Genomic DNA, 27,345 nt, shown 5'->3' on the forward strand with positions numbered 1-27,345 from the left:
ATGGAAGCTAGTGAACGGGGGACACAGTTTTCGAACGTCTGGACTTAGTTTATTGTTACATTTTGTCGCTACTGGATTCGGGAAAATCTTCATTGGGTTTAGACAAAATACACTCAATGCCACTAAAAAATTATTTTCATTTATTGGTCTTTATATCTTTCGGATGGAAAATCTTGGTAAGACGTGGTATGTAGTAGCCGCCTAGGTCACCTGATCTTAAGTTGACCGACCAGACAAGTTAGCAGATTTAATGGAAGGAATTAGGCATCAAATGGAAGCTAGTGAACGGGGGACACAGTTTTCGAACGTCTGGACTTAGTTTATTGTTACATTTTGTCGCTACTGGATTCGGGAAAATCCTCATTGGGTTTAGACAAAACACACTCAATGCCACTAAAAAATTATTTTCATTTATTGGTCTTTATATCTTTCGGATGGAAAATCTTGGTAAGACGTGGTATGTAGTAGCCGCCTAGGTCACCTGATCTTAAGTTGACCGACCAGACAAGTTAGCAGATTTAATGGAAGGAATTAGGCATCAAATGGAAGCTAGTGAACGGGGGACACAGTTTTCGAACGTCTGGACTTAGTTTATTGTTACATTTTGTCGCTACTGGATTCGGGAAAATCCTCATTGGGTTTAGACAAAACACACTCAATGCCACTAAAAAATTATTTTCATTTATTGGTCTTTATATCTTTCGGATGGAAAATCTTGGTAAGACGTGGTATGTAGTAGCCGCCTAGGTCACCTGATCTTAAGTTGACCGACCAGACAAGTTAGCAGATTTAATGGAAGGAATTAGGCATCGGCAACGGGGGAGTTTGAACAAATCCTGTGATAAATAATGTAAAAAAACGTAGCTTCCTATTAAAAACAAAAATTGTGAACACCAAAACTTTGATATAACTTTCGTGCATGTTTTTATCATAACCCTATATACAAACAATAATGTGAGGTTATATACGTAATTTCAAAATTAATTCGTCTTGTTTACATTGCAGTTTTGTATTATAAAACTTTTAACCTTCAAATCAGACTAATTTAAATGGAAATAAAATTAGCAAATTACGTGAATTCAAAGGCAATTTATCAACCATTATAAGGGACTGGTAACTACGCTTTAAAAATTGTTTGTTAAATAATTAGAACGCCGTTATTACATCTAGCAAATAGAACAATTAAAAATGAGTCAGATTCGTATATTTTTTGTAAACAGTGATACAATTTTGCGTACACTTTTTGTAAACACATTGTACAGTATATTATTTGCCAATGTTTTTATCGATAAAAAAAATTTATTTATCTTGCTACTAACTAAATTTTATTAATAAAATCTATTTTTTCCCATTCTATTTTTGGAGTAGAATTCGACCCATAACCTATAATTAAACCTCGCATCTACGATATAAACGCGTTGGATAAACATTATCCCCAGACATCGAGGCACCCTTAAAATGGAAGTAAATAAAACTTGACAGTCCACCAACTGCAACCTGTCAGTGGGATAAATAATAAACTCACCTTCACGAATATCAACGTACTTTTAGTCACACTACACTTATTAATATAGAATATTACGTAAAATCACACACATGAACCGATCTAAGGAAACCGGCGAAACATTCAGTCACTTATAATTTTTCGAGTTACGTCCGCGGCTCATAAGAAAGATCGAAACGAGCCGGTTGTTTACCCGCGGCCACGGCAGTCGCGATTTGTACGGCGCATGAAACCCCCCAAGTTCTCATCGCAGACACTTCCTCATTCCGCACACGGCGCGTGCGTACACAAAACGCGCAGGGTTTCGCGATGAGCTGCAACCTTTGTTTTGATTGTTGCAAGAATCGACGACGCACCAGTGGCCCTACTCGACAAGGGTTAGGAGGTCGTATCTTTAAATAAAAACAATATTTAATACCTCTATTACCCTAATTAGTTTTTTTTTTTTTCATATAAAGTGTTATCCGGAAATAATAAATCAAACTCGAAGATCAAATTATAGTTGTATTAAAAACAACGTACTGAATGAAGTTACGTACAAATTAATTTTATGCTTTATAGTCGATTTTGGAGCACTTCAAAATGTCGGATCCATTTGAAATTCCCCAGACTTATTAAGGACCAACGATAATACAATAATTTCATAAATTCGTGCCATGATCCTGATCACGAACTCCCCTGTATACCCCTTCACAGATCTGTCCGCTGAAACCATTCGTGTACCGTTGGATAGCATGTCTCTTCCTTCCTATCCATTTTATTTCTATTTGGGATTCGGCTTACACCTGATGACTCCTTTTCTAAACATTCCGAGTTTTTCCCCAACGGTTTCCAATAATAAATGAAGATTGCACGGCAGATCTTTGGTTTCCATCCTCAATTTCTTCTTCTTTCCGCTCAATGGCCTACACTATGAAGGAATTGGAATTTTCCTTGTTAGTACAGAAGTTGCAATGTGGTATATTGATCCCATTAGCTTCTACAGCTTTGTACTGAGGTGAATTTTTTCTCAAAGCTTAACTTTCTTGGTATTCCATCCTGAGCCATATCTCAAATTTGATCATTTGTTGACAGAGGTTTCGGTTTCTCCCTATGGAAAGATTTATAATCACTTCTAATAAAAGCCATTGGGCATGTTGTAGATATGGAAGCCAGTCTTTGCACATTCGAGAGATTGATTTGGTGATTACACCAGTTTTAATACCCCATACGTGATGATAAATAACATTAGGATCTTTGGTTTACAACCCCAATTCTTCCGTGCTAAATTTATGTACACCATCTGAGCTTTCGTGGCTCTATCTCCTTTTCGTGTTTACTATCTAGGGTGAGTCCCGGATATTGCCTTTTGCACTCAATGGCTTGTCCGTCTATATTGAAGGGCTTGAGATCAAGTTTCTTTTTTACCTAGTGGAGATAATTCAGGTTGCATGTAGGTTGTTTTATTATAGTCACAAAACCACCTCTGTCATCGACACATCCCTGACCAGATAAGTCGAGGTCATTCAATTCTCATAAGTGTTTGTCTTCTACTAAGCTCCACATGATTGGGGATGCAACTACCCCTTATATCCTCTAAACGGGAGGATAGAATCTTGCGAATTTTCATATCTGCTGATCCAGTGGCTGGTAGTTGTGACATCTGTCTGGAGGTTGTACCATCTACTGCTCTAGCATCTAATGTCCTTTTAACAGCATCAACTCATGTGGAATATTGTCAAAGGCGTCTTCTATGTCCAAAAATACACATACTGTAACGTTTTTCGTATTTATTTACAATTTTTCTATCCGTGGGGTGAATTAATAAACACTCTCTTACATCCTAATAATTTCCGCGATTTCACTACTACTATTCATTTTAAACTAACTTACTGTATTTAAACAAATCATTTATATATTCTAAATAGAATTTTACGAACTTTTAGAACCAAAAAAAAACAACAAATAGATAAAAAGACTCACCTAGAAATTATTTCAAAGAAATACTGTAAATAAACCGCCTCTTATAATAAGAATTTTCCAAAGGAAATAGATGAAAGGAGCCGCGCGAATTCGCCGAATCTTGAAATTCCATTGTAGCTGATCAGAACAGGCCCAAGGATCCATTTTTCTAATATACATACTGTAACGTTTTTCGTATTTATTTACAATTTTTCTATCCGTGGGGTGAATTAATAAAATTTATATATTCTAAATAGAATTTTACGAACTTTTAGAACAAAAAAAAACAACAAATAGATAGACTCACCTAGAAATTATTTCAAAAGAAATACTGTAAATAAACCGCCTGTTATAATAAGAATTTTCCAAAGGAAATAGATGAAAGGAGCCGCGCGAATTCGCCGAATCTTGAAATTCCATTGTAGCTGATCAGAACAGGCCCAAGGATCCATTTTTCTAATATACATACTGTAACGTTTTTCGTATTTATTTACAATTTTTCTATCCGTGGGGTGAATTAATAAAATTTATATATTCTAAATAGAATTTTACGAACTTTTAGAACCAAAAAAAAACAACAAATAGATAAAAAGACTCACCTAGAAATTATTTCAAAGAAATACTGTAAATAAACCGCCTGTTATAATAAGAATTTTCCAAAGGAAATAGATGAAAGGAGCCGCGCGAATTCGCCGAATCTTGAAATTCCATTGTAGCTGATCAGAACAGGCCCAAGGATCCATTTTTCTAATATACATACTGTAACGTTTTTCGTATTTATTTACAATTTTTCTATCCGCGGGGTGAATTAATAAAATTTATATATTCTAAATAGAATTTTACGAACTTTTAGAACAAAAAAAAACAACAAATAGATAGACTCACCTAGAAATTATTTCAAAAGAAATACTGTAAATAAACCGCCTGTTATAATAAGAATTTTCCAAAGGAAACATCATAGGCGCGTTCGCCATTTATAGAAAGTAGATGAAAGAAGCCGCGCGAGTTCGCCGAATTTTGAAATTCCATTGCAGCTGAACAGAGCCGGCCTAAGGATCCACTTTTTCTTTGTTCGACAGAAGATTATGATTGTATCATGTACTGCTCAAGCATCTAGTTATTTTAAGAACCTCATCTGGTGTGGAGTATTGTCAAAGGCGCCTTCTATGTCCAAAAATGCGCATACTACGTTTTTTTTTTGTTCGACGGAGCATCCCGAATTTCATTTGGTAATTTTGCCAACGTAGTATCCGTAGATTTGCTTACTTGGTTTACGTATTGAAGAGTTTGGAATGGTTTCTATTCTCATGTAGTTCTCTACAGCTTTGTCCATTATACTTTCCTACTTTAGGTTATTTCGGCTCTTCTCCACAGCTCTGGAATATACCACAGCTCCAACTAAGGCGGATCAATCTAGCAGGATTTCTTCCAGTCCGTTTTGAAACAGGATTTGGAATATTTTATCCACTCCTGGCGACTTAAACGGTTAAAAGCTGTACATAGTCGAATTTTCTTTGTTCATTGCTGCTTCCATTTTGTTTTTTGAGGAGGTATAGTCGTTTCCTGGAAAGTGTCTCCTCCTTTCTCGGTTTGATTTTTTGTGTCACTGGTTCTTCTACTTCTAGTGCAGCAATATGATTTATGATTGTTTTTTTATTGGTGTTTGTGGATTAATAAATAAAACACATTCAAGACCCCTCACAATTTATTAAATTAGAAAGAAATAACAGAAAAATATGGATATAATCGATAAATATGGTTGCTGCATAGATACAAATGGATTAAAAAAAAAATTCCTAAGATTGACTGCCCGCTTTTCTCTTCCTCTCGTCTATCCAATTTCGAATTTCTTCTGCTAATTCCGTATGTGGTATTATTTGGTCCATGGAAAGTGGTGATCGATTAAAGGGATCCGTTTGATCGCTTAGCAAATGCCTTAAAAATATTTGCAACTGACTAAAACAGTCACTTTTGGAAGAATTTAAGTTCTACTAAACTGAATTTATTCAAGAACGTCAAATACTATCAAATATGGTACTTGCATGGTTTGAGAAAAAAAATAGTATTTGAAATTTGACATACAACTTTTATTACATATTTTTTGTAATTATTAAAATTTTGTAGGTAGTTTAAACATTTCAGTAAGGCCGCCGCCATATTGCGCGACGTCATAGGTATAAAATAAACGCTGAACTTACGATACAAAGTAAATACGACAGTTATTCTCTCGGTTATTCTAAAATAAACTTTAATCAACCTGAAAAATGGTGTTTTATGACAGAATGTAAAAATACGACCACTAAAACACCTAATATGCCGAGAAATTCGATTATACAATAAAAATGATTTGAAAATGTTTTTCGTTTTGACGATCCTACCAGATGTACCATTTTAATTCAACTTATTTTGATATTTCATAGTAATCAAGTTTATTATGCTTCTTATTTTCAATGTAAAAGCTTAACCTATAAAAGATTGTATCCGATTTATTCTTATATATAGAAAAATTTATATGTAACTAATAAATAAAAACTGTATTATAACAGCACACGCTACGTTGCCGGCAACGATAAGCTCGTGATAATTAAACTGCTCAATGTTTTTATTAAATCTATGACGTCACAACAGAAAACCAACGATAATCGTTTTCTAATGTAGTTGACAATTTGAAATATTTACGATTTCGGATTAAATATTTAGAAATTATTTTTTCACTTTTGATTGAATATTTAATTCTTGACGTTATTTCATATCGACAACTTTAGAAATAAAAATTGTACATTTTGACTTTTTCCGCTATTTTTCTTCACTTTATCCTGTCCCGGGTTTTACTCCACCATCTACAGACTCCCATTTTGTTTAGATCACTTGCTACTTGACTTTCCCATTGGTTTTTTGGTTTTCCTTTTAGCCGGTTTCCGAAGGGCTTCCATTCTATTTTGTTTCTAACTTCACTATTTCTTTTATCATTCGTTTTATGTGTCCTAGTGATTGTATTTGCTGCGATTTTATACATCTGGTGATAATTTCATTTCTTTTAGTGAATCAATCCACTTTCTATCCATTTTCCTTTTTTTTAAATTAAAGTTTCTTGCATGTTTTGGGTTTTGACCCATTTTTTCCTTTGATTGGTGTTACTCCACCATCTACAGACTCCCATTTTGTTTAGATCACTTGCTACTTGACTTTCCCATTAGTTTTTTGGTTTTCCTTTTAGCCGGTTTCCGAACGGCTTCCATTCTATTTTGTTTCTAACTTCACTATTTCTTTTATCATTCGTTTTATGTGTCCTAGTGATTGTATTTGCTGCGATTTTATACATCTGGTGATAATTTCATTTCTTTTAGTGAATCAATCCACTTTCTATCCATTTTCCTTTTTTTTTAAATTAAAGTTTCTTGCATGTTTTGGGTTTTGACCCATTTTTTCCTTTGATTGGTGTTACTCCACCATCTACAGACTCCCATTTTGTTTAGATCACTTGCTACTTGACTTTCCCATTGGTTTTTTGGTTTTCCTTTTAGCCGGTTTCCGAAGGGCTTCCATTCTATTTTGTTTCTAACTTCATTATTTCTTTTATCATTCGTTTTATGTGTCCTAGTGATTGTATTTGCTGCGATTTTATACATCTGGTGATAATTTCATTTCTTTTAGTGAACCAATCCACTTTCTATCCATTTTCCTTTTTTTTAAAATTAAAGTTTCTTGCATGTTTTGGGTTTTGACCCATTTTTTCCTTTGATTGGTATTACTCCACCATCTACAGACTCCCATTTTGTTTAGATCACTTGCTACTTGACTTTCCCATTAGTTTTTTGGTTTTCCTTTTAGCCGGTTTCCGAACGGCTTCCATTCTATTTTGTTTCTAACTTCACTATTTCTTTTATCATTCGTTTTATGTGTCCTAGTGATTGTATTTGCTGCGATTTTATACATCTGGTGATAATTTCATTTCTTTTAGTGAATCAATCCACTTTCTATCCATTTTCCTTTTTTTTTAAATTAAAGTTTCTTGCATGTTTTGGGTTTTGACCCATTTTTTCCTTTGATTGGTGTTACTCCACCATCTACAGACTCCCATTTTGTTTAGATCACTTGCTACTTGACTTTCCCATTGGTTTTTTGGTTTTCCTTTTAGCCGGTTTCCGAAGGGCTTCCATTCTATTTTGTTTCTAACTTCACTATTTCTTTTATCATTCGTTTTATGTGTCCTAGTGATTGTATTTGCTGCGATTTTATACATCTGGTGATAATTTCATTTCTTTTAGTGAATCAATCCACTTTCTATCCATTTTCCTTTTTTTTAAATTAAAGTTTCTTGCATGTTTTGGGTTTTGACCCATTTTTTCCTTTGATTGGTGTTACTCCACCATCTACAGACTCCCATTTTGTTTAGATCACTTGCTACTTGACTTTCCCATTAGTTTTTTGGTTTTCCTTTTAGCCGGTTTCCGAAGGGCTTCCATTCTATTTTGTTTCTAACTTCACTATTTCTTTTATCATTCGTTTTATGTGTCCTAGTGATTGTATTTGCTGCGATTTTATACATCTGGTGATAATTTCATTTCTTTTAGTGAATCAATCCACTTTCTATCCATTTTCCTTTTTTTTAAATTAAAGTTTCTTGCATGTTTTGGGTTTTGACCCATTTTTTCCTTTGATTGGTGTTACTCCACCATCTACAGACTCCCATTTTGTTTAGATCACTTGCTACTTGACTTTCCCATTAGTTTTTTGGTTTTCCTTTTAGCCGGTTTCCGAAGGGCTTCCATTCTATTTTGTTTCTAACTTCACTATTTCTTTTATCATTCGTTTTATGTGTCCTAGTGATTGTATTTGCTGCGATTTTATACATCTGGTGATAATTTCATTTCTTTTAGTGAATCAATCCACTTTCTATCCATTTTCCTTTTTTTTAAATTAAAGTTTCTTGCATGTTTTGGGTTTTGACCCATTTTTTCCTTTGATTGGTGTTACTCCACCATCTACAGACTCCCATTTTGTTTAGATCACTTGCTACTTGACTTTCCCATTAGTTTTTTGGTTTTCCTTTTAGCCGGTTTCCGAACGGCTTCCATTCTATTTTGTTTCTAACTTCACTATTTCTTTTATCATTCGTTTTATGTGTCCTAGTGATTGTATTTGCTGCGATTTTATACATCTGGTGATAATTTCATTTCTTTTAGTGAATCAATCCACTTTCTATCCATTTTCCTTTTTTTTTAAATTAAAGTTTCTTGCATGTTTTGGGTTTTGACCCATTTTTTCCTTTGATTGGTATTACTCCACCATCTACAGACTCCCATTTTGTTTAGATCACTTGCTACTTGACTTTCCCATTGGTTGTTTGGTTTTCCTTTTAGCCGATATCCGAAGGGTTTCCATTCTATTTTGTTTCTAACTTCACTATTTCTTTTATCATTCGTTTTATGTGTCCTAGTGATTGTAGTTGCTACGATTTTATACATCTGGTGTTTAATTTCATTTCTTTTAGTGAATCAATCCACTTTCTATCCATTTTCCTTTTTTTTTTAAATTAAAGTATCTTGCATGTTTTGGGTTTTGATCCATTTTTTCCTTTGATTGGTATTACTCCACCATCTACAGACTCCCATTTTGTTTAGATCACTTGCTACTTGACTTTCCCATTGGTTGTTTGGTTTTCCTTTTAGCCGATATCCGAAGGGTTTCCATTCTATTTTGTTTCTAACTTCACTATTTCTTTTATCATTCGTTTTATGTGTCCTAGTGATTGTAGTTGCTACGATTTTATACATCTGGTGTTTAATTTCATTTCTTTTAGTGAATCAATCCACTTTCTATCCATTTTCCTTTTTTTTTAAATTAAAGTATCTTGCATGTTTTGGGTTTTGATCCATTTTTTCCTTTGATTGGTATTACTCCACCATCTACAGACTCCCATTTTGTTTAGATCACTTGCTACTTGACTTTCCCATTGGTTTTTTGGTTTTCCTTTTAGCCGGTTTCCGAAGGGCTTCCATTCTATTTTGTTTCTAACTTCACTATTTCTTTTATCATTCGTTTTATGTGTCCTAGTGATTGTAGTTGCTACGATTTTATACATCTGGTGTTTAATTTCATTTCTTTTAGTGAATCAATCCACTTTCTATCCATTTTCCTTTTTTTTTAAATTAAAGTATCTTGCATGTTTTGGGTTTTGATCCATTTTTTCCTTTGATTGGTATTACTCCACCATCTACAGACTCCCATTTTGTTTAGATCACTTGCTACTTGACTTTCCCATTGGTTTTTTGGTTTTCCTTTTAGCCGGTTTCCGAAGGGCTTCCATTCTATTTTGTTTCTAACTTCATTATTTCTTTTATCATTCGTTTTATGTGTCCTAGTGATTGTATTTGGTACGATTTTATACATCTGGTGTTTAATTTCATTTCTTTTAGTGAATCAATCCACTTTCTATCCATTTTCCTTTTTTTTTAAATTAAAGTTTCTTGCATGTTTTGGGTTTTGACCCATTTTTTCCTTTGATTGGTGTTACTCCACCATCTACAGACTCCCATTTTGTTTAGATCACTTGCTACTTGACTTCCCCATTGGTTTTTTGGTTTTCCTTTTAACCGGTTTCCGAAGGGCTTCCATTCTATTTTGTTTCTAACTTCACTATTTCTTTTATCATTCGTTTTATGTGTCCTAGTGATTGTATTTGCTGCGATTTTATACATCTGGTGATAATTTCATTTCTTTTAGTGAATCAATCCACTTTCTATCCATTTTCCTTTTTTTTTAAATTAAAGTTTCTTGCATGTTTTGGGTTTTGACCCATTTTTTCCTTTGATTGGTATTACTCCACCATCTACAGACTCCCATTTTGTTTAGATCACTTGCTACTTGACTTTCCCATTGGTTGTTTGGTTTTCCTTTTAGCCGATATCCGAAGGGTTTCCATTCTATTTTGTTTCTAACTTCACTATTTCTTTTATCATTCGTTTTATGTGTCCTAGTGATTGTAGTTGCTACGATTTTATACATCTGGTGTTTAATTTCATTTCTTTTAGTGAATCAATCCACTTTCTATCCATTTTCCTTTTTTTTTTAAATTAAAGTATCTTGCATGTTTTGGGTTTTGATCCATTTTTTCCTTTGATTGGTATTACTCCACCATCTACAGACTCCCATTTTGTTTAGATCACTTGCTACTTGACTTTCCCATTGGTTGTTTGGTTTTCCTTTTAGCCGATATCCGAAGGGTTTCCATTCTATTTTGTTTCTAACTTCACTATTTCTTTTATCATTCGTTTTATGTGTCCTAGTGATTGTAGTTGCTACGATTTTATACATCTGGTGTTTAATTTCATTTCTTTTAGTGAATCAATCCACTTTCTATCCATTTTCCTTTTTTTTTAAATTAAAGTATCTTGCATGTTTTGGGTTTTGATCCATTTTTTCCTTTGATTGGTATTACTCCACCATCTACAGACTCCCATTTTGTTTAGATCACTTGCTACTTGACTTTCCCATTGGTTTTTTGGTTTTCCTTTTAGCCGGTTTCCGAAGGGCTTCCATTCTATTTTGTTTCTAACTTCACTATTTCTTTTATCATTCGTTTTATGTGTCCTAGTGATTGTAGTTGCTACGATTTTATACATCTGGTGTTTAATTTCATTTCTTTTAGTGAATCAATCCACTTTCTATCCATTTTCCTTTTTTTTTAAATTAAAGTATCTTGCATGTTTTGGGTTTTGATCCATTTTTTCCTTTGATTGGTATTACTCCACCATCTACAGACTCCCATTTTGTTTAGATCACTTGCTACTTGACTTTCCCATTGGTTTTTTGGTTTTCCTTTTAGCCGGTTTCCGAAGGGCTTCCATTCTATTTTGTTTCTAACTTCATTATTTCTTTTATCATTCGTTTTATGTGTCCTAGTGATTGTATTTGGTACGATTTTATACATCTGGTGTTTAATTTCATTTCTTTTAGTGAATCAATCCACTTTCTATCCATTTTCCTTTTTTTTTAAATTAAAGTTTCTTGCATGTTTTGGGTTTTGACCCATTTTTTCCTTTGATTGGTGTTACTCCACCATCTACAGACTCCCATTTTGTTTAGATCACTTGCTACTTGACTTCCCCATTGGTTTTTTGGTTTTCCTTTTAACCGGTTTCCATTCTGTCACGTTTTATGTGTCCTAGAGATCGTATTCATATTGATTTTAAGATTTCTCTAATTCCAGCATTCATATTATCCGTCACTGAACTTTTTTGACCCCTTTTCCGAAAGTGTCAAGTTTTCCATCATCGGCTTCTGTTAGATTCATAGTTCCTCCTCCATAGGTTACTGTCGGCCTTCCTGTTGTTCTGTAGATTTTTAACAGTAGCGGGAATTTATGATATTTTCAATTAATACTATTTTTTTAATGAAAATGATTTTTTAAATTTGATATTCAACATCCCATAGTGGCTATTTTGTAGGTAAATATGAAAAAAATAATTTTCGAATAGAAAAAAAAAATCAATTGTACCTCGCAATTGTACTCCTATCGACGATTTGTTTGGAGCTTGGCAAAATTACAGGATCCATCATCAAGGTAGACATAATGGGATCTAAAAAGTGTTCAGGCGCTTCCGATAATACTTCTTCATTAGCCATATATTCGTTAGCCTTTTCCGCTACTTTATTCGCTACTTCTTTCAATTCACCTATCAATGGTCCACCGCCGATTCTCAACAATACATCTTCGGCCAAAGAAAAGAGATTCGGACTGTATGAGCGACCGTCTTGAGATACAGCGAGACAAAAAGCGTCGCTTTCTTTCAGATTTACGTAAATCTTACAAATTTCCAAAACCGTATCTGCCGGATCGAAATGGTATTCTTTGGCATCTTTTACCTAAAAATAAAATTCCAAAACTTTCAAGGGATTATTAGAAATTTGAAACGAGATGCAATTATCGAATCATAACACTTTTTACCTTGAAATTTTTTTTATTAGGTCCCACCAAATTCAGTAAAAAGTAATTTAACATGGCGGCTATCCTATCTACCATCGTACTATGGGTAAAAACCAGATTTATTTTCGAAGTTAATTTTTCCAACATTCCTATCGTATCTTTGCCTAGTATGTTGTCAAATCTTGCTAAATTACCGATGTGGTGCATGTAAGAAATATTTTGTGTCCTCTCTCTCACGTTCATATTAGCCCATTCACCACTATCTCTATAAAAAAATATTATGTAATGTTTCTCTTACGTCTGGTGCGTCTTTTCATTAAAAAGAAGAAAGAAACGAACGTTGAGCGCCAATCGTGACGAATTATCGCATCAATTAAATAAGTCGTGTGACCCACACACAGATGGCGCCGCTATTCTCAAATCCGTATGACGTTTATGAAGTACCAACTTTCAAAAGATTATATGTCAAATTTCATGACATTTCGATTAGTCAGAAAAAAGTGACAGCCATTCAAGTGAAGCTACTTTTGTTATTTTCAAATGAATGGATTCAAAAAAATTGGATTCAAAACAGACACCGATGATGGTGAACGTTCTGGTCGTCCAATTGAACTGGTTACTCCAGAAAACATCAAATTGATTATATCTAATCGTAAATTGAAATTGCGTGAGATAACTGAGGCCCTAAAGGTGTTTGATCATGTTCACAAATGATAAATCAGATATTTTGGGTCCATATGTGACAATTGATGAAACATGGATCCGTCACTTCACTCCGGAACCAAAATGATCATCATCTGAGTGGACTGCAGCCGGTTAACCAAATCGGAAGCGTCCAAAATCACTTCTGTAACTAATTTTTTTTGTTTTTTCCCCCGTTTTTTTTTTGTTTATCATGTTTTGTTTACCGCAATACACAATCAGAACGATTTAAAAGCATAAAAACATTAGTTAATTAGAACTGAACATCATTAAGCGATTTTCGTTACTTACTGTGCTTGTTGCATTTCTTTTAACTTCGCCATATTCGCTAGCGCTTCGTCCAACAAAAAAATTGCGTCATTGATTAATAAATTGGAGAATTTTAAAAATAAAGGAGGATTTACTGCTTCCATATTCGTTTCCGCTTCTTCAGCTAATTGTCTGAATAAAAATTAATACGATTTGTTGAAAAAAACGATTATAATGGGTGGCGCAAAAAGAATGCATGCATTTGAGTTGAGTAACGGGAGTGGGAGGGTCGGAGTCTGGTTGTTTTATAGGTTAGAGCGTCCAGTTTTAGTTGCAGTGGACCGTGGCGTATCGCTGTTGAACATTTCTTCAAAAGTAATGAATCTGTTCGATACCTAATCGCAACACAATACTTCGAGGAGTTGCCTGGTCGTTTTTGCACGGCGCCAACTCCACAGAATATCAACAGAGTTAGGGCGTCGGTTCCTCAAAGTCCTCGCCGCTCCACTAAGCGGCGCTCTCCAAATCTGAGCTTGTCTTGACGGCAAATGCAGCACATCCTGAACGATGATTGTCAAAAGTAATGGAAAACTTTGAAAAAGGAATTTTGATCAGTTCACTACAAACAGTGAATGTCGATATTCCAATGAACTAAGTCATAAATTAGATAATCTGAACATTGTATTCATGTGAGTCCATTTTGTATGTAATCGAACTAAAGCAAATTATACTGGTTTGAAATTCGTGCTTTCTTTTTGCGCCATCTTGTATAAGCGTTAATGTCTGTTTTGGAAAACCGTGATAACGATATTCTAATATCAAGGTACCCAGATTCTCTATAAAGTTGTTCTGTCGGGATTAAAGTTTTTGAAAAAATTAATTTGTTATCCCTCCTTCCACCCCAATCGAGAATATCGATAAAACCTCGGTATATATCCTTAATCGTCCTCCATCTACAGTCCAAGAGTGTGAAATTTCACCAAAATGTTAGGTTATATTATTCTTTATATTCACTGGTAAGTTTTTCTTTGCTTTTGTTACCATTGTGCTCACAAAAATTCCAGTTATCGTTATTAATTTCCTTCTACTTTTTTTGCATAATAATTTTCATGTACATTCTTATTTTTTGTTTATTTGGAGAAGAGAACAAATAAATTAGAACAAATCCCTGTTTGGTTACGTTTTAAAAAAATATAAATTCAGTTTTCTACATATTGGAGCATAAATTTCTTTTTATACAAATCTGTTCTACCTACTCGTTCTTCCTTTGATGATATACATCTGTATTCCTGTTTTCTTCCTTATTTTTTTTTGCAGTCGTACAGCCGCCAAGTTGGCAGTAAAGGACTCAACCGATACATCACGAACAAATTAAACTCAACTCCAACAACTGGGAATTCAGTGGGGGCTGCAACCATCCCGGATTTCCACATACAAGGCCAACTCTCATCTTTAATATATAGAAATATGAGTTGTTTTTAATTAAAACTGCTTTTATTCGTTGTATGGCAGCTCTGCTGTCTGCGCAGATCGAAATTGCTGCGTTGTTGCGGCGTCGATTGTGTATTGCACGTCCACATACCAAATACCTCGGTTTGGAAGACGGTAGCGTGTTCCTCAAACGAAAAAGATTCGCTTATGTTGGGGTGGGAGTGTCTGCATTATCAGATGAGTTGTTGTTTCGTGTCCTCAGAATCAGTGTATACTGCAGCAACATCCAAATTTATTGGTTTTGGGAGGGTTTTAAAACCGTCTAAGTGGAAATGAGGACAGAAATTGCTACAAAAGCAGCTGAGGCTCTTCATGTGCGACGTATTGCAAACATAGTTTCCTCATATTTGATGTACTTATATTGTACCAATAAAAGGTTTGATATTTGGTCTATTATCTTTTGAAAATCAATTTCTTCTTCGGGTAGCACAAGCATTTGAGTGCCGGGACAATATTTGTTTAATTCTACAGCAAAATCGTAGCAATGTCGCCCGAACGCCTACCAGCTAAAAATTCTTTTCCGCAAAAACTGGAACCATCCACGCGGACTTCTCCATCAGCTGCTGCCAGTTCTTGTTCTCCTTTTGTTTTCTAGTTAATTTCTTGTCGGGTTCTTTCTTCTGTTACCTTTATCTTCATGATTTTGTTCATGTTTGGTTTTGGCCATCAACGGGATTAAGTTTTCTTTATTTGGCGTCGTTTCTGTCACTTCTCTGGTGTATATTTTTCCGCATTAGGTGCAGGTTTCCAATTTTTTCAATAAATGTGGCAAAAGATCCGTGTCCTGTCAGTGTCTGACTACGGTGAGGGCAATTGGCCCATATTCTGGGTCATCCCTTAAAACATAACAGGTTTTAGACGCACCCAGATCGAAGATACATTATAGTTTAGGTTTTCCGACATCTTGACTAAATATTTTGTTCCTTCCATGGTATATTATTTGCGTTAGAACAATGTGGGCCAGATAAAAAGCCATTATTGATTAAGCATACAGAAACAATAATATAGTATATTCAACATCAAATTTGTCTATGGATCACTGAAATCGGAAAATAATCGGATAATGATCATTATATGTACCAAATATTATTGTAATTGATAGTTGAATCGAAAAAAATAAAACGAAATTGGTGTCTAAAAGAACCCCAAAGGAAATAACAATCAATAATAAACTTCCCGAATTCCCCTCGTAGAAATATTCACCTAAAACTATCTAAATGTTCCGGTATTTCCCACAAATAATCAAATACGGCATACATTGGCCTACGGTAATTGAATTTTTGTTCAAATTCAACACTTTGTCCGGTCATTTCGATTTCTACAAAAACATTCATCAAATTTTCAACAATCTAAAAATAAAAAAAAAATATATATAAAATAAGCAAGGATAAGAATTAAACATCTCACTCTTCCTTTATGAGGATGTTCATTGAACAACATCCTCCTCTGTGCACCTCCTATGTTGTTTCCTTGAGGTTCATCCTTATGGAAAGGAAGAAGGGACTCTAAAGCTTCTGCTAATCTGGCTCTAACATGTGGATTTTTCATGTGACGTCTAGAACCCATGTAAACTAAAATGAACGTCAATATCGGACTGAGTTTATCGTATCCTTGTTCTTCGAAACTTTTCTGCGAGAATCTTCTTATAAATACTAGGAATGATACAATATTTTCAACTAAAAATTCTGGAATGCATCTAAAAATTTATATAATAAACTAACGATGATTAACGAGTATATTCATCAGAATTCTCACTTCAAAGTATCTGGTACTCTGGTATCTAACGGAAAATTTACTGGTAATTCTTTTAACGGTGCATACGCAGTCGATTCCGGAGTGTGTCGGTGAACCGAAACCTGACATAACCAGTAAGATGTTGCCGATATCAAATCGAACATTTTTTGTAACATATCTGGATCCGACAGGGCACACTTTAATGATAAATACCTAAAAGGAGCATCGAATAATACCGAATTAGTATATCTGGAACCAATTGAACCGGTTAGAATGAAAGTGGCATAAGACATCAAAATTTGAGCAAAGGAGCGACGTATCGATCTCAAATTTTTCGTTAAATTGGGAAAAATCTCCGACTGAGTGATATAAATTGTTCAAAGAGGTCTATGGAGACAAATCTCTATCACGTGCGGGTGTTTTTGAGTAGTGTAAGCGCTTTAGTGAGAGCCGAGAGAGTAAATCAAAATTCGAGGCAATGTTGATCATTTTTTCGATATCATGATGACTGAATGTGTTCCAGAGGATCAGAATGTCAACCAGTTTTACTATTTGTCAGTTTTGGCAACACTGCGAGGACTAGGTCGTAAAAAAACGGCCAGATTTTGCACCAGGACAACGCACCTGCACATAACGCGCTATCTGTGCTTGAACACCCGCCGTACTCACCAGATTTGGCAACGTGCGACTTTTTTTTGTTTCCGGAGATAAAATCTGCTTCGAAAGGGACCCGATTTGAGTCGATGGAAGCGGTAAAGCAAAAAACGGCAGAACTCCTGAAGGCACTCACCAAAGAAGACATCCAGCACTGCTTCGATCAATGGAAAAAACGTATGGAAAGGAGTGTGGCCAAGGGAGGGAGTATATTGACTTTTCCTTGGATCCACACCCCATATGGAGTGTGAAAATACAAAAAAATTTTTGTGCCCAAGGGAAAGTTCATTAATTTTGGTAGTTACTCAATTTGGCCATAAATTGATGTCACTTTTACTCACACCGACTCAATTGCGAATTTCATTCTACTACACCAACACGATTACAACATCAGGTGTTTTTTTTTGTACTCACTTTGTCAATTCATCACTCATTCTGTCCTTAATTGTACCTACTAAATCTGAATTACCACCGGCCTGTTGTAAAGCTTCATTAAATGCCCTTTGAATCCTACCCATTTCCTGGAAATCAAAAACACCTCTATCGACTTTATTGATATGATTCAAATAATCCTTACGTGATTTTGGCGAATTAATTTATCAACACCCACTCTAAATCCTAAATCTATAGATCTGTGAGCCATAAAGAAACATTCAGTTACGAAATTATAACTATTCGCCATCAATCTTTTTTCTTCTAAAGTATCATCAGAGGATACTGGTAAAAAACAAGTTTCAGTAGACATATCAGACATGTGGATATGTTTTTGTTCGATATCTTCATTCTAAAACAATTACGAACACTGTGACTGGTGTTGGTCCAAAAAAATCGACTACTAGTTTTTAAAGTGCACTAGAACCCCGCTAATCCGAACTAATTGCGACCGAAGCCGGTCCGGATTGCCGAATCTGAACAATTTACTTTAATTAATGGTTACGATCAATCGTTTACTGCAAGCAATGGGTGGTTGTACCGATGGAAAGTTCGTCGTGGCGTCCGCCAGTTGACAATAACTGGAGAGCAATTATCTTCAAATAAAGCTGCGGCACAAGCTTATCTGGATGAGTTCACTGCTATCATTACCGAAGGAGATATTCTACTCAGCAGGTTTACAGTGCTGACGAAACCGGCTTAAATTACAAGGCGTTGCCAAACAAAAGTTTAGCTTCGCAGCGGGAAACCCGGGCCCGGGTTTAAAATGACCAAGAAACCAATTACCATTGATTATGGTCGGTAAATAAAAAAATCCGAGTGCATTTAAGCATGTAAACATCAAGTTCCTAGCGGTCTACTACACGAACAAAACATGACTTTTGTTTGTGAACTTCCTTCCTACTTTCAATTTCCATATAATTTGTCTTTTTCTGATTCATTTTCAATCCTCTTTTTCCTGCCTCTCTTACAAGTTTTTCTAATGTGTCCTCAAAATTATTTCGGTCACTTGCTATTATAGTTAAATCATCAGCATATGCTATAACTTGTATTCACTTATTAATGATACTTCTATCAATATCACTGTTACGAACTCATTTCCGCCCTGGCGCCGGTCCTGTTTGGGTATAGTGAAATTCTGAAATTTGGCGAAGGCGCCACCTTTGACGAAATACGCGGAATTCGTTTGATCTTTGTTTTCATAAGTTTTTATAACAAGGGATTTATTTACATTGTTTCTTTTAAATAATTTCTATTTGTTCGTTTTATATTTTTATTTTCTAGATATTTTGAGAAGTACTTTGGGATATATAAACAGTTTATGTAGCGCAGTTTAGATGAGTTTCTAATAAATAGTCGTAGTGAACAGACCAAAATAGAAAGTAACCGAAAAAATTAAATAAATTATTTGAATTAGTTAAGTGATATTGATAAGTGAATTATTATAAGTTAGTGTAGTGTATTTAATTAATTAAGAACTTAAGAGACAGTGTTTATTAATTCACCTCACGAATAGAAATCATATAAATAATTAAGAAGAACATTACATTCTCTTATTATATCTTCAACAACTCAGACGGTCCTTTTTTTGTTATTACCCTTCCCCTAGAATTTAGCATAGTCATTTTCATCAATCTTATCAACTTTTGGGGTACTTGTAGTTTATCCATGTCCTTTTCAGACTGTCGAATGCTTGTTTGAAGTCGATGAATAGCTATAGCAAACTAATATTGTGCTCATCAACTTTTTTCGGTCACTTGGCATCTACTGTTGATTTTTCCTTGTTTGATTCTCCCCTATTTCTGGTTTCACTATCTTCTTCAGTCTTTCATTTATTATTGTTGTTAGTATTTTCTGTACGGTATTAAGTAAATTAAATAAAGAATATTTTATTATAGGAAGGGATGTACAAGTGGAACAAGTTATTTTTGATATCATCGTACATATTTCTAGAAACTATATTTTCTACGATACTTATAAGATATTTAAACGTGGAGAACCCTTTTATAACAAAAAATCAGCTATTTTCTAATTATTTCTTGTATATATCCTCTAGAAACTTCTTGTAAACCCTCTGGAAACTTCTGCATAACTGCAACCCCCAATCAATCATCCACACATATTTTGTCTGGCCCTTTATTGTGTTTCAGTTTGTTGATTATTATCACATTTCACTTCCGTCGGCTTTTCTTCATTTTATAGTATTATATCATCATCATTTATATCATCTTCTTCATTTTCACTGTCTTCTTCCGATAATATTTTTTTTTAAATACTAACTCCATTTTTTTTCTTTAACATTTGTTGTAGTTCATTTTCTATTTTGTTACTTGATATGTTATTGTTATTTTCTACATATATCATAATCATGTCAATCAAAATAAAAATCTACTTACTGGTACTGCACAATATGTCGGATCCACTTTCAATACCCTTTCGTCATTAGTTTTTGAACAAAACGGTTGACACAAACTCAACAACAAATTACTTAAATTCAACATAAAACCATCTGTCACACTAGTATATATAGCGGGATTTAATTCGGGAGCATGAGTGTTCCATATTTTGCCTCTATTGACATTGGTATGCAAACAATTCCCCAACCACAATAAAGTTTTTTCTTTTACTTTTGGACTACACTTTAACATTGCAAGAAAGAATTTATGTAAATGCTGATTCTGTTTAGAAAGATAAACCCAAAGGAATTTTTCCGTACCAGCATTTCCCATCTGAAACAATAAAGGAATCGGAAGTTGATGATTTAAAATGAAGACTTGTAAGGCCGAATACCAAAGGATCAACTCAAAAGAAACTCATTTCTGACGCAAATTTCTTACCAGTTTGCAATGAGTAACAACCTTTGTTTTGAATGGGGAGCTTCAGATGGAGCAACCGGTTTAAAGAAACTTGATCTGGCAACTCGAATCACTTGCCTTTCAAGGGTTTCAATGAACGAAGGTTATTTGGTTTTCAATCTAATCACCAGAGTTCGAGTAATACATTCTAATAAAATTACTGTCTTCACTTATTTTATTTCTTGGTGCAATATTTATTATTTTTTTAAGTAAAAAGCAAGCTCAAGAGAGTAAACCCAATTATTTATTTAAAGAAAAGTCTGGAAAGTTAAAAATTGTTGAAAATTTTAACTACCTCGAGTTGTTATAAACCAAAAAGTCAGTCAGGTTTCACTCACAATTGAGTCTGCTGTGTGTGTCATTAATCAATTGACAACCAGTTAGTTTTGAGTTTAGATTCTTTTCAATTGCTCCATGTGTATTGGACCTAAAGGTAGTGGAAAACGTTTTGAGCTTGGAAATAGTTGAGCAGAACTAAACAACAATGATGCACACAATTATTAAAGTGAAGACTGAAAAAGTCCGTTTGATGGTACCATAAAATGGGTTTACATCCTTAGGCCGAGCGCCCTCGATGCAACTGTTTTGAAACAAAGGTTGCAAACCAGTTGATCTTGCAATGATTTGGCAACCTAGGCAACGTATAATAGCAAAGTGCAGCAAATGAGGTGACTCTAATGAAACTACTTTGCAATCTGAGACAGTTCTTGAGCTGCTACCAACAGCCTAGAGTTCACATTTTGATTGAAAAATTATTGCAACTGTTGCAAGATCAACTGGTTTGCAACCTTTTTTCAAAATAGTTGCATCTTGTGCAGTTGGCCTTATAGCCAAAGAGAAGAAGGTTAAAAATTGCATTATTTTATTTAGGAATAGAATTTAAAACATTGATTCATTTATTACCCAAAAAGCATTAAAAGTTTATATTACATTATATCTGAAAGTAAAAAATAAAATTTTCTCTTCAATTCATAATTAGTAATGAAAATTTAAATGCGATTGAAATACCTAAAATTGTAAAAATAAGTGGTAGAATCTTATTTCAAATGTAAAATTGTGATCTGCATCAATATGACTCATATTTCTACTCGATTTCAACTACCGATAGGCATATATCATGTACCAACTTTTCATTTTACACTATAAACTATTGGAACACTATTTTTTAACTAGGCTTACCTGGTCCATAGGATTTGTAAAATGTATAAATTTACCAACAGGAGTTTTAGGTAATACAGAATGATTCAAAATTGCTCCTATTACTGTTAGGGCGAATTCGCCTCCAATATTTTTTTTCTTAGGAAAACAGCTTTCTATAAATACATCTGCTAATATATCATAGTTAGGTATAGTATCGAAATAATTGAAAATACAAGGATTTACATCAGTCAAACTACATTTAAATAATTCATTCACTATTATAGTATTTATTGATTCTACAAGAAATTTCAGAGAATCCAAACCTAGAAATGTTCATTTTTATTAAGAATCCTGAAAAAATAATTGTTACTACTTACTGGTATCTTCTATACAAACTCTTTTAATGGATTCTATAAAAAATACGTCCGCCCCAATTTCACCATTCTTTAATATACCCAAAATATCCTCAGAGATATTTTGTCCTGAATATACGTCTGGTTGTATAATAGCAGTAGCAACATTTTGTAAAATTTTATCTTTAACTTCTTCATACTGTTCAGAACTTAATTGGCCTAAGTGATTATTCAAATTTTGCATGCAATGGTATAAGTATGTAATAACTTTGGTTTCTTGTATGCTCTCTGTGTCACTTCTCAAATCAGAATTGTCGTTACATAAAAATAGTCTTTCAAATAAGGCATACTGTAATAAACTTAAGTCTAAATCAACTTTTTCGTGAACATTATGAACATCTTCCAAATACAGTAAATCTTGATTGTAAGTTTTATTTGGATTAATGGTGAATCTGAAAATATTTTCTAGTATATCATTAAGATTGCCAGTTTTTTTAGATTCTTCGATGTCAAATAGACCCGAAAAAGGATTTGATCCTGACATAATTTTTCGAAATCATTAATAATGTAAAAAACAAGATTTTTGACAAATCATACATGTAATTGTTGACATAACGAAAGTGACGTAAGAAAAATGAAGTAATAAATTCTTCTTTTATATTTATTAGTCAATGAATTTGGTTTTTCGCATTTTTAGAAGCTTACTCCAAATGTTCTGAAAAATCACAAAATAAATCTTATTTCTATTAGTTCTCTGTAACTTTTTAACTAAAAGCTATAGATTTTATTGAATGTCGACAAAAATTAATAGTAGCCTTGTCAAAGTATGTCATCAGTCACCATGTAAGCTGAAAATAGTTCAAATGTACTAAAAAACGTTATATGATATGATGTTGTAGAATGAGGGGTATATTTCGATATCTTTAGCGCTAAGATGGATAAACTAAATTGCGCTACTATATCAATATTCGGAAATTTGTAACAAATCATCGAAGTTCTAAGTAAAAAATTAAAAAATATTTTTCTGTATATTCGAAATTTAAAAAATGAAATTGTATTTTCATATATGTGAGAATGATACGTTAAATGTTTGTGTTTTATACCTAAATTTAAATTGAGATTGTTTGCGGATTGCTTGCAATGCTATTTTGGAAAGTTATTAATTTACTATTTTTCGCTTCAAGATTTGAGAGTTAAACTCATGCGATTTCTATAACTATTTACGTGAATAAACAATTTAATAGCCCCCTTCAAGGAATCGTTGGTGAGTAGCCCCAGTGGACGCACTTACGTCGGTATGAGGAGGGGTGCCGGTGCAAAGAGCGGCTTATTTTTATTGGCTAAACCCTAGGCGGAAGCAATCATGCTGCGGTATGGATAGTACCTGAGCCCAAATCAAGTGCTTTGAGCTATGTCTTCGTGAAATTTTAATGACCCTAAGAGCAGGGACATTAACAAATCGTTCTCTTCCCCTGAAGGGCAAAGGATCATGGAACTATTACCCTTTTGACAAGGGAGTGTGGTGTGGAGGAAAAAAAGGAGAAGGAAGGTTGCCGAGACGAGGGATGATCAAATCTACATCTAGATAAACCGATACTAGCATTAAGGAAGAAAAGTTGCTGAATTTCATTGACGCGTTGATTAGGGTCATCATGCAGCTGAGCCAAGCCACCGCAGTGGTTAAGGTTCAGATCCTAATTTGTCAAAAGGTCAAAGCAAAAGGGCCTGATAGGCTTTTTAAAGGACATCGGCCTTTGGTAATGTAAGTGGGGCACAACGGATCTATCAGAAGGAGTATGTGACAAACGGCTCTTAGTCACCCATTATTCTACTATGAACAATTTAAGAATGAACATTTAACCATTTGTGGAAATTCTGTGCAGTGTTTGATAAATGAAACTCAAAGTTTATTCAACAATTTATTCAAAATGGATTTTGGAGGGACTTGACAAACTTACAATTATTATTGTAATAAAAAAATATACTTAATGTAAATAAATCTTTTTAAAAAAGACAATTTCAATTAAACATGTGATATATACTATAGGAACGGATGGAAAAATAAAAATCAATTATAAAAAAATAGAGCGCGTTTATAACACATTTATTTTGCTTTCTGTTTCTTCAAAGTCTTGTTTGTGTTTTGATCTACTTCAGGTAAATCTGATTCATCACTTTTCTTACCTACAAATGAAAAATTAATACACTCCATTAAAATATTTATACATTATAAATGGTAGTTAAATTTAAAACTAATTTCAATACAGGAAGAAAATCGTAAAAAAACGAGGAATTTCAACTTCTTACTTACTTTTCTTAGATTTATCTTTCTTTTGTGTCTTGGTTTTAGGAGTAACATTGAGTACTTGCGATTCACGAGATCTGGCAATTTCTTGACTAATTATGTTGAATGTCAAATATCTATAATAGAAAACACATTATCTATCAAATAATTTGAAAAATATTATTTTTATTCAAACAACCAAAAAGGAGGATCATAATGAAAAACACAAAATTTGTGAGTTTCAAATTGTGAAATTAGTTATGCTCTTATTAAATATAAACAAAATCCAGACACTCCACAATGTGAGTAACAAAAAATTGTGTACAGACAAAAATATCAAAACAAACATGAAAAAATTGAAATTTAAATGTATATAAAATACTCACAGTTGAAGCCCGAGAACTCCTACCAAGACACCAATACGGATAACGGGAGTATTGAAGTAACCAGTTTGTAGATCCAGTTCTTTTTGTTCCCCAAGTGCTAAACCATACCATAAAGTCAAAATCGCCAAAACTATGCTACCAACACGAGCTGATAGTTGTATGCAGTTTGACACCATAGAGGTAACTAAAATGTAAAATCATCAAAAACATTATTTCAATTCCAAATACCCTTATTTTAGTACCTGAATAATTATTAAAATAATGAAAACAAATATTTTCAGTTATATGTATATCAATAATAGAACTGTTTTGTTTTTTGTAGTTCAAATGATTATTGCTTCTTATTTATTGTTTGTTGAAGAATGAAATTTGGTGAACATAAACTATAAATTAACTAGAACAATATACAATTACAATACAACAATTACATACTGTAAATTGGTACAACTAAATGTGAGAAATATGTGCCAACATGCTACCATACAACTCCATTCAAACAAAACAGTAGAATTTGATAAAGTTGATTTTTTCATAATATAAATACCGGAACAATGAGTATCTAGAGAGGTCTGTCGCAGAAAGTTCTATTATAACAGTTGTTGACAAATATAAATATATAAAATAGCAGAATATTATCTAGCTTCATCAACATACAGAAATATTTTGTTTAATTACAACAGAATAGCATATAATTTCACTTTGGAAAGTGGTATACATTTAACAGAAAATATCTGTAAAAATACTTCCGTTTTATGTTATATGGTTAATCAATTTTCACTTTTAATCAAAAAAATTTCGTTACAAATAAAAACTTACTTTTAGAGAATTTTTCATCTTTATCTACAGTTTGAACTAGTTGGAAAATGTGAAAAACTAATTCTGCAAGATGGTGGAGAACCAATAAACATACCAACAAATGATTGAAGCTGCGAAATGAAAAGTAAATAATATAATTAATAACAGTGATAAATTGTTTCAAAGTATATCAGTTGATAATTAATTATTTATTTTAGATATTTCAAAGAATATTCTTTTTCAATTGATATAAATCTACAAAATAGAAATTTACTCACTTCAAAAAATAAGGAATGAAAATAAGTGAAAAAGCTGCCAAACTTTGTGTAGCCTTTCCGACATATTCCTCCTTCTTAGTCCTCTGGAAGTACAATTCAGGAATCTCATGGAGATTATAAGCCAATTGTATAATTATATACAATTTAGTTAAGAAAGGCATTGGAGATGGGTAATCAGACCATAAACGAGATATATCAAATAGGAAATTCTCTTTAATTACAATATCAATACCCCATCCTGCAGATATTAGGTAGAAAATGGATAATTGTCCACTAGTGGTGAATACTGCCAGTTTTGATTTCGAAAGATGTAATTTCTTAGAAATTTTCTGGAATTGAAATATATATAAATTATTTAACAGTTGTTTCATTCTTTATCATCTTCTCCAATCCTGGATTTCATTTAATTTGACAAAAAAAAAATACAATCTAAAGTAATTATTTAACCTTCCAAACAGACCATTGGTTTATCAGTTGTATATAGTTTACAGATTTAGTACTAGATCTCGCTAGGGAGTGAGTAGATTGTGGAAAAAGTACTTTTCATGTTTCATCTGAACAAGCTAAATTCTTATATCCTGTGAAACAGATGCAAAAAAAATGTATCTAAATCACTAACTTCCCTTTCAACCTCATTCTTAACTCACTAAATTAACCTTGTTTGACCTCTTAACTACCTTATGTTATTAATTTTCTGAAAGTAATACTCACATCTAATACATATTCTTGAATAATAGCATGAATCACTATGCATATTAAACTGTAGAAAAATAAACAAGCCCAATCTTTTACCCCAGGGCTGTAAAGGGGCACTTCTCCAGCTTCAGTAACATTATGTTGCAGAGTTATAAAAATTGAAGCCAATGGTGACGTAGCCTAAATAAAAATAATTATTATGGACAAACATTCCTTCCTGTAAAACTATGTCAATATCACTTCACGATATTACTCTTACCTGGACCATAAGGCCAACTACAAACACCATTGCAACACAAGAAACTATATCAGCATGATTTTGTATGACAAATTCGTGACTAAATATTGGTGGGTTTTTATTTGAGGTTTTTCTTACAGGTTTTACCATTTTTTTTTGTTTTATCCTTTTTTAATACTAAAAATGTTACTTTATAATAAACTTATGTTAGCTAAGTTACCTCCGCCACCAGTTGCCACCGAAAAGTGTTTCCCCACTAATCTACATTTACAACAATCCAAGTGTACCGCAAGTGCCACGCAAAGACACGTCACACCAGACATCGACACTTCCTATTTGCCATAGAGCGGAGTATTTGCAATGTTAAAGTGACATTTTTGTAATCTGTCAAAAGTTGTCGTCTTCTGTTTATCAAATTGAGAGGTCGTAACGTGGTTTATACTACAGTCACCTTAATTATATTTATTGTCATTTATAATAATCTTTATATATTTTCTTGATAAAGGTTATTCAAAATTCTGAAAATAGAAAGCTTTTCTTATAATAAAAACTTATTCAAGACTGTAAGGAATAATTTCGAATATTTTCTATTACGGTAGTTAAGCTAAAGTAGGTTACCTTAGTAACAGTATAATTAATGATTATTGAGAAAAAAAGTAAGTATAAAGTACTGTCCATGGGTAC

The 27,345-nt window shown here is 33.4% G+C and overlaps 3 protein-coding genes across 4 annotated transcripts in view; all 3 read right to left on the reverse strand.

Moving 5' to 3' along the window:
- The window catches only part of LOC130452744 (uncharacterized), a 111,132-nt gene extending 109,375 nt beyond the window's left edge, over window positions 1-1,757 (reverse strand). The window contains exon 1 of the mRNA XM_056792161.1: window positions 1,526-1,757. The gene's annotated coding sequence lies outside the window, so the exon portion shown is untranslated. The remainder of the gene's footprint in view (window positions 1-1,525) is intronic.
- A 3,378-nt stretch (window positions 1,758-5,135) lies between these two features.
- Window positions 5,136-22,749, reverse strand: LOC130453046 (ubiquitin conjugation factor E4 A). 2 transcript variants are annotated; one of them, XM_056792638.1, is made up of 12 exons: window positions 22,009-22,749; window positions 21,671-21,954; window positions 20,033-20,365; window positions 17,782-17,988; window positions 17,619-17,725; window positions 16,572-16,763; window positions 16,224-16,512; window positions 16,020-16,165; window positions 13,368-13,517; window positions 12,396-12,639; window positions 11,946-12,313; window positions 5,136-5,380 (listed from the first exon to the last, which is right to left on the reverse strand). In XM_056792638.1, the coding sequence occupies exons 1-12, from the start codon at window positions 22,526-22,528 to the stop codon at window positions 5,242-5,244; spliced, it is 2,979 nt and encodes a 992-aa protein (XP_056648616.1). In that variant the 5' UTR covers window positions 22,529-22,749; the 3' UTR covers window positions 5,136-5,241. The 2 variants fall into 2 exon arrangements, with proteins under 2 accessions (XP_056648616.1, XP_056648617.1); XM_056792639.1 differs by lacking the exon at window positions 20,033-20,365 and having other exon boundaries at window positions 5,138-5,380; window positions 22,009-22,612.
- Window positions 22,750-23,889: 1,140 nt separating this feature from the next.
- On the reverse strand, window positions 23,890-27,046 carry LOC130453270 (translocating chain-associated membrane protein 1). Its single transcript, XM_056792909.1, has 7 exons — window positions 26,683-27,046; window positions 26,439-26,603; window positions 25,728-26,056; window positions 25,471-25,580; window positions 24,655-24,838; window positions 24,296-24,405; window positions 23,890-24,168 (listed from the first exon to the last, which is right to left on the reverse strand). Exons 1-7 carry the CDS (start codon window positions 26,809-26,811, stop codon window positions 24,089-24,091), a joined length of 1,107 nt encoding a protein of 368 aa, XP_056648887.1. The 5' UTR covers window positions 26,812-27,046; the 3' UTR covers window positions 23,890-24,088.
- Window positions 27,047-27,345: the final 299 nt, after the last annotated feature.

Source organism: Diorhabda sublineata, chromosome 2 (assembly GCF_026230105.1).
Source record: "Diorhabda sublineata isolate icDioSubl1.1 chromosome 2, icDioSubl1.1, whole genome shotgun sequence".
In the NCBI taxonomy this organism is placed as follows: Eukaryota; Metazoa; Arthropoda; class Insecta; order Coleoptera; family Chrysomelidae; genus Diorhabda; species Diorhabda sublineata.